The 8,162-nt window shown below is 47.3% G+C and overlaps 1 protein-coding gene across 1 annotated transcript; it reads left to right on the top strand.

Moving 5' to 3' along the window:
* Nucleotides 1-5,964: 5,964 nt before the first annotated feature.
* On the top strand, nucleotides 5,965-7,075 carry LOC102378577 (putative olfactory receptor 2B8). Its single transcript, XM_006037505.1, has 2 exons — nucleotides 5,965-5,985; nucleotides 6,104-7,075. Exons 1-2 carry the CDS (start codon nucleotides 5,965-5,967, stop codon nucleotides 7,073-7,075), a joined length of 993 nt encoding a protein of 330 aa, XP_006037567.1.
* Nucleotides 7,076-8,162: the final 1,087 nt, after the last annotated feature.

The following is an 8,162-nucleotide window of genomic DNA, read 5'->3' as shown; positions in this document are numbered from 1 at the left end:
TGGTCACAAACTGCTAGGAGACCATTTTAGACTGGACATAAGGAAAAACTTCTTTGCCGTCGGGTTCTCCAGAGTCTGGAATAGACTCCACCCAGAAGTAGTGCAAGCACCTACTTTGGATACCTTCAAGAACCACTTGGATGCTTATCTTGCTGGGCTGATCTGACCCTATTCTGCCCCTTGGGCAGGAGGCTGGACCCAGTGAACTCATGAGGTCCCTTCAAGTTCTTATGTCCATGAAATTCATGAAATCACTAGCCAATTGCCCATCATCAAGGATGGAGTGTTTCAGGGCCTGTTTCCATTCCCCCCCACCACTCACCCTTCAGGGCCAGCTATGTAAACAGTCCCTCCCCCGCTGCTTCTGCCTCCTTCTCCAGCCTCTGGGGCAGCTGCTCCCTCCCCGCAGCCCTCCTCCACCTCCACCTCCTCCTGTGAAACAGAGGGGAATCCCTCCACCTGAGGAAGCAGCAGCAGCAGTGGCTCCCTCCCCACAGCCCGACGGCCCTCGCCCCTCCCACAAAGCAGCAGAGCTTCTCTCTGCCTGAGACAGTGGCGGGGTTGGCAGCTCCAACCCTCCCACATACCTGCTTGCCTGCCTGCCTCCACCTGTGCCACCACCTCCTCCTGCAGAGCAGCGGGGCTTCTGCCTCCCTGCCTCAGGCAGTGGCTGCTCCCTCCCTACCTAAGGAGGCAGAGCCCTGGCAGCTAATCACTGCCGGCCCTTCCCACAGTGCATTTAGAGTTGCCCCAAACTATTATGGACAGACAGACACACAGACAGACAGATTAAACCCCTTATTATATTAGAATTAAATTGCACGTTAGGGGGTACAGGAGTCTGGGCTCTCAGCCCTATTTGCTGTCCCACACCCTTGTCCCAGAATTGATTCGACATGCCCACTTCCAGGTAGCCCTGCTGGACATGGATTTCAGTGCATGGATTTCAGTGCTTAGATCTGAATAGGGAAGCAGTCGGACAACTTTCCCAATTCATCACATCACCAGTTAAAGGGAAATGGACTGCTTGGGCTCTCCATAGGTTGTAGGGCCTGGACTGGTTTTACAAGCTCAAGATCAGGCTTGAGAACTGGGGGACAAGATCAGGGACCAAGGGGAGTTTGTGGCAGCAGGGACCACATGCCAGGCAGAGTGGAAAGGCCTGATGTGGGAGAGGCCTGGGGGTCAGAAGTCACTTTCCAAAGCTGTCTCTGTGGTGTCCCAACCTGATGGCATTGTTGGCAGTTTCCTGATCCATCTGGGATGCAGCATCCCCAGGGCTCCATAAATGCCCCTAGATATCACCTAACCCCTTGCAGAAGCACAAGGCCAAAGCTAAATCTTCAGTGAACACACAGCTCCACCTCTTTCCCCCTCCACCAACCATGGGCTGGTAGAGTTGGGGTGGGCGGGGGAAATATCATGGGCTTTGTGGGAAGGAGACTCCCACCATTAGAGAGAGGAGGCTTCAATGCTGAGCTGGTCTCTTTCTGGGAGAGAGAGAAACTAGGACTGAGGTGCACCATAGACTGCAGCTTCTTGGATGGATGACCTATGGACAACTTTTTCACTGTCTTTGCTTGGCACTTTCCATCTTGTTGCATTTCTTTGTCTCCTTATCCACAGTCTGCTTTTTTCCTTCCCTCTCCCTACCTTCTGTGTCTTCCTATCTCTTCATTTGTCTCTCTTCCTACATATATTATCAGCTTAGTCAAGAGACTTCTGTATCTTTCTATCGTACACTTTTCTGACTTCTTCTTTCCATTCAGCCACCTCCTTTACTTCTTTCCCTCTTCCTTCCACTCCTTTTCCTCCCCTCTATCCACCATTCCCAATCTCTGCTCTCTTCTTATTCATATCACATCTCTTTTTTCCTCTCTTTCTGTAAACTCTCCTCTCTTCCCCCTTCTCTCTCTAAAACATCCATCCCTTTCTTTCTGCCTCTGGAGGTGGCATACATCCACTGGCTCATCACCTATATCTTTATTTGCACCTTTCTGTCCCTACTTTCTGGCACTTTCCAACCATCTCTGTCTCACACACTTTGTCCTGTCCAGGCTGGCATTTCCAATGCTCCCATCATCAAAGTCAGAGGGATCTTCGGAGGCTGTTCCAGCTCAGACAGATTTGGAACATCCCGGGGCGGCTGCAATGCACAGAATGGTCTCAGGTCCCACATTCATAACCAAACCTTAGTACTGGGTCTGGAGACCTTCACGGTGGTCTGAACCTACCTTTGCCTGTCTGACCAGTGCTCACAGCTACTGTATCCCCCTCTATTCCAACAAACCAGGTCCCTAGTAATATATGCAGAGCAATGGGATCTTCCACAGCCCAGACTGTTGTGCCATTATAAAGGGTACAGAACAGCAAGTGTCCCCCTGCCTTTGAGGCCCCTGAGCCTTTTCAGCCACGGGGATGACTCTTCCCAGGGCCCTACAAAGATGAAAGGATCCAAGAACAGAGAAGCAGAGATTATGGGTGCAGGCTCTGCCCGCAGACTATGAGCTATTGGAAGCTGCCTGCGTAGGAGAGATTGGGCTGATTGGAACCAGAGGAAAATGAAGGTGAGCCTGGATAACCGAGGAAAGAATTCAAAATGGTGTGCAGGATACAGAGGAGGGGTGGGGAGAGGGGAAATAGCAGAATGAATGGAGCAAGAAGCTGCCTGACTTGGGTTAATATTGTGAGAATGAGGCTGAGAGATAGACTGACAGCCTGATGAAGGGTGTGTTGTGGAAAAAGGGCAGTTAGATCAGAGATGTCTCCTGAAAAGGCCATTACTGACTGTGCTGGTACTGGCCAGGACCACATGGATGGGACCAATTCTGTGATCCCGATCCCTGCACTCAGAGCCCACAGCTCTGATAGGGTGGCTTTGCAGAGCCTTAACACTAGTGCAGGTGGGGGAATGAATCCTAGTTGGAGGACTTGAAGCTGGCATGTTATCCAGTTTTTCTTCCCTATTGTTCCTTCACATTTTCCTCTCTTCCCCACAGTCTGTTTGTGGGACAGATCTTTGGTGAAGTTAAGCTGAATCAAGATCAGGGTGGTACTTTGAAGCTTAAGCTATTTTCCAGCCCTGTACAAACATGCATTATGAAACAGTCCCTGCTCCATGTGAAATCATAACTCCGTTGTGTGAGGTCCTGCACAGGAAAACATGGAGAGAGTTATACGTCCCTCACATCTCTGCCTAACCTGATAGAAAGAGGAAGGCTGCATAAAGGAGAAAGAAAGAAAATCTATTCTCATGTTGCACCTGGGTAATAGAGTCAGATTCTGGGACAAGAAGGGTCTGGCCTAAGACTTCACAGTGAGTCTGCAGCAGGTCTGCGTAAAGAGTTCATGTCTCAGTTCCTGCAACATCAGGACATTAAATAAGAAAAATCAGACAAACTGCAATAGGAAAGAACACTTTTTGGTTTGAAAGAGCAGTATCATATCTGGAACTGTTCCATGTCACTACTCTGATATCACTTCCCCTTTACCCCTATGTGCTATGGCTTTTCCAAACAATTTACCAGTGATCCAGGAAATTCATTGAGTAACTACTATCAAAGGTTTGGATTGTAATGCAGCATTTGGACAACACTCAGTTTATCTTTTTAGCAACCTATTTTGTCGCTTAGCCTTTTCTTCTTCTTCCCTCCTTCTCTTAGCTTCTTTGGATAGCAGAGATAGAGTTAGCAGTGCTGTCAGACAGAATGGGGAAAAGGGGAGTGAGAAAGAAGGTGAGGAGGGAGGAAAAGTAAAAATCTTGAACTGCGGGGAATTGTCTGGGCTAGGATGGGATGCTTTAGTCAAGGATGATCCTACCGTGAGCAGCCGATTGACTAGATATCACCTCATGAGGTCGGCTCCCCGCCCACTTTTCTATGATTTTGCCTCAGCCCATTCTATATCCATAATCTTATAGGTAAGTGGCCTCTGAAAAATTAACACCCTATGTTCCCCATGCCCCATGCCTACTGAGTTGTGGAGTAGTTACAGCACCATTATACACCTGCATAATTGCAATATATAATTATATAATATATAATTATATATACATATACACTTGATTAATTGCAATATTTATATATTATATAATAATTATCGTATAATATATAATTATACACCTGCAATGCTTGTTTTTGATCCCATCAGTGCCATTTGGGATCCCATTCTGCCACCTGTATTCAAAATTCAGCATTTCATGCATTGCCCAGTGTCACTGTGCCACAGAATCTCATCTCTGCCACATGAACTGGAACATGTACGTGCCAAATCAATATCCCTATAATGGATCCCACATATCACTAAGTTTGTCCTCAGTTCGTGTGCCTAGCTTTTCCCAAATTCACTTGCCTTACATTTGCAAATCCCATAGCCCTCAGCTCCACAATCTTCATGAATTTGTGTTGTTCTTTTGCATTTTTGAATATGCCCAAAAATTAAAGTGCGGGCCCCACTGGAAATGTTAAGCAATGTAGTAATGTGATATGTGACTTTGCTGTTTTTATTTAATTTTTTATACCAGTGAAAGCCATATTGTAGACCCAATTATATTAGAATGAATGTGCCTCTGTTTTTGTAGAATCTCATTTTGGTCATCAAGTAGGCATGCTCTATATTGGAAAAGGCACATTTTGAGAGTAAAATAGGATCTATGTTATGAATGTGCACTGATATTAATCTGCCACCAGGTCTTTCCTAGACAATGCCTATCCTTTACAAAAAAATAGGTTTAATTCTCATACAGATTTCTTAATATCTGTTCCCAATTTACAGTTATTCCTCCAGTGCTACAAGTGCTCACAACTAGGGCTGTGCAAAACAGCACTGTTCCATTTCGACTTGCGTTTCTACATTTCGATGGAATGGCATTTCGTTTCAAATTTTGTTTCGATTCAAAACCGTTGTTCCTTTTCGTTTTGTCGAAACAGCTTTGCTGTTTCAATGCTGTTTCGACGTTTCGCCCATAGGCTATAATGGGGAAGCTCAAAACAGCCTAAAACTTTGTCATTTCTCATCTGATTTAGATGAAACTTGCAGCTCCTTCTGAGGGCATGAAGCCTGACAAGTTTCAAGGTGATAAGTGCAGGGGTTTTGCGGAAACTGCACCTCAAGCTGTGGACAAGCAAAACTCATGACATGTGTGACACTGCATGTGTTAAGGCGCAGCCGGGTGAAAGCTGCAGGCTTGCTAGCCCCTGCTGAGGCCACGAAGCTGTCAAGGAGATCGGTGCAGGGGGAGTCTGGGTTCTGGGGCCCTGCACCTCTGGCTGGTGACAGGCAAAACTTGTGACATGGGTGGGTGACACTCTGTGCATGTTAAGGTGCGCCCTCACTCAACTGACACCAAGGCAGAAAACTGGACAGTTCAAACAATGCTGTCTTTTATGCAGTTTTTCCATCCCTCCCCCCAGAGCACTGGGATAGGAAGGGACCTCAGGGAAGGATCACAGTCACTGGCCAGCTTCGGTCAATACTGAGAGCACTCCTCCTCCTCCCCCCTCCCCGCCACTATAGTTTCTGTTTCCCTGCAGGCAAACCCAGCTTGAGCTTCGAAACTCAAAATGTTAACAACATTTCAAAACGTTTCGACTTGCCTCATTTGGTTTTGAGGCTGTTTCAAAGCTCCATGTTTCATCTCGATTTCACTGTTTCGAGCTTGAAATGAGTCAAAACAGCATCAAAACAAAACTGCTGGCAAAATTTCGCACAGTCCTACTCACAACCCAACCTTTCAGCCTTTCCCAGATCCATTTATTCACTTTGTGGCTAATCTATAGGCAGTGAATTGATTCATAATTGCAACATCCCAAACACCCACCCCCAGTCAGACTCACATACCTGTTATTACCAGGGATCCTGGTTTTCTCTGAGTTATTAAAAAAAAAATCCCAAATTCACATTTTTCTGTGATTTAAATGAAACACCACTATAAATAACTATATATTAGTGGTGTTCAGTTAAATCATGGAAAAAAGTGAATTTAAGGTAATTTTTTAAAACCAAAATATGGGGATTTTTTTAAATAAGAGAAAACAGGATCTCTGGTTATCACCAAACTCCTGTCTGCAAGGTATTACTCACCTTACTTTCTCTGTTCCTATAGGTGACCTATGGCAAAGCAGCATGGGATGAGGGAAACCAGAGTGCTGTGGATGAATTCATCCTGCTGGGGGTGTCGGATCAACCGTGGTTGGAGCTTCTGCTGTTTGTGTTCATCTTAATCTGCTACATTTTGACACTGCTTGGGAATGTCACCATCATTGTCGTCTCCCGGCTGGACCCCTGTCTCCACACACCCATGTACTTCTTCCTCAGCAACCTCTCCTTCCTGGACCTTTGCTACAGCAGTTGCCTAAGTCTCCTACTGCTGGTAACTTTGCTTAGCGCCCGCAAGTCCATCTCTTGGGCTGGCTGCATGGTGCAGCTCTTCATTGCTCTTGCCCTGGGAATCAGTGAGTGCATGCTGTTGGCAGTCATGGCTTATGACCGCTATGCAGCCGTCTGCCACCCCCTGCGCTACATGACCATCATGAGCCACCCCCTCTGCCTGCTCATGGCTATGGGCTCCTGGCTCAGTGGTTTGGCCATTTCCCTGGCACAGACAATGATGACTATGCAGCTGCCTCTGTGTGGACAGAACCATATTGACCATTTTTTCTGTGATCAACCAGCTCTAATCAAGTTGGCCTGTGTTGACACCTCCTTCATGGAAACTGAGCTCTTCTTAATAAGTGTGCTTGTCTTGGTGGTGCCAGTGAGCCTCATCCTGGTCTCCTACAGCTACATTGGTGTTGCTGTACTGAGGATACGCTCAGCTGAGGGCAGGCGCAAGACTTTCAACACCTGTGCCTCCCACCTAGCTGTGGTGTCACTTTTTTTTGGCACAGCCATCTATGTCTACCTGCAGCCCCAGTCCAGGAGTGAGGTAAAGATTATCTCCCTCTTCTACACATTGGTCACCCCCATGCTGAACCCTCTGATCTACACGCTGAGGAACAAGGAGGTACACAGGGCCCTGTGGAAGGTTTTAGGAATAAACCCAACCACTAAGGCTGGCCCGTGCGGAAGGTTTTAGGAATAAACCCAACCACTAAGGCTTGGGGATAGTTGCTGGCCATGGGAGCCTTTGTTCTCTCACGGACTCTGGCACATTTTCCCTGCATGCCACTTCTAACCTAATCAAGTCTCTTCCTTCTTTCCCCTCACTTAATCCTTCAGGCCTCTTTCACCTTCTGTAACCTATCACCTGAAACTGGGAGATTATCCAGTGTCTTGGTTTTCATCTAAAAACAAGCTTTCTGTGTCTGGTTGATATGGATAGAAAGTAGGCAGCATGACACCTCTGTAAAGTAAAGAGTCAGGGACCAGTAAGAAACATTGGTTTATAAAACTATTTAATTCATTTTTAGAATCTCCACTGCTCTTTTGAATGCATTGGTTAGCAAAACTGTGAAATTTTCCCAGGATTGGAAGACGTTCTAACTCACAGCCTATTCTGCCTCTAATGTGAGCAACCCTTTGCATGGCTACCCCAAAAACCATATTCTTCACCTCAAGAGTGCAAGTCTGTTTCATAGAATCATAGAATCATAGAAGTTGGGTCGGAAGGGACCTTGTAGATCTTCAAGCCCAACCCCCTGCCTGGGCAGGAGGGAAACTGGGCTCAAGTGACCCCAGCCAGGTAGGCATTGAGCCACTTCTTAAAGACCCCCAGGGTAGGAGCCAGCACCACTTCCCTTGGAAGTTGGTTCCAGATCCTAGCCGCCCTGACAGTGAAGTAGTTCCTATGGATGTCTAATCTAAACCTACTCTCCAACAACTTGTGGCCGTTATTCCTTGTTATCCTGGGGGGCGCTAGGGGAAACAAGGTCTCCCCAAACGCTTCTGGTCCCCCCTAGTGAGTTTATAGACGGTCACCAGGTCCCCCCTCAGCCGTCTCTTGTGAAGGCTGAACAGGTTCAGGTCCCATAGCCTCTCATTGTAGGGTCTGCCCTGCTGTCCCCGGATCATGCGGGTGGCCCTCCTCTGGACCCTCTCAATGTTGTCCACATCCCTCTTGAAGTGGGGTGCCCAGAACTGGACACAGTACTCCAGCTGTGGCCTGACCAGTGTCACGTAGAGGGGGAGGATCACCTCCTTGGCCCTACTTGAGATGCACCTGT

The sequence above is a fragment of the Alligator sinensis genome, unplaced genomic scaffold, assembly GCF_000455745.1.
Source record: "Alligator sinensis unplaced genomic scaffold, ASM45574v1 scaffold1039_1, whole genome shotgun sequence".
In the NCBI taxonomy this organism is placed as follows: Eukaryota; Metazoa; Chordata; order Crocodylia; family Alligatoridae; genus Alligator; species Alligator sinensis.
This window is presented reverse-complemented; position numbering and strand designations above follow the sequence as displayed.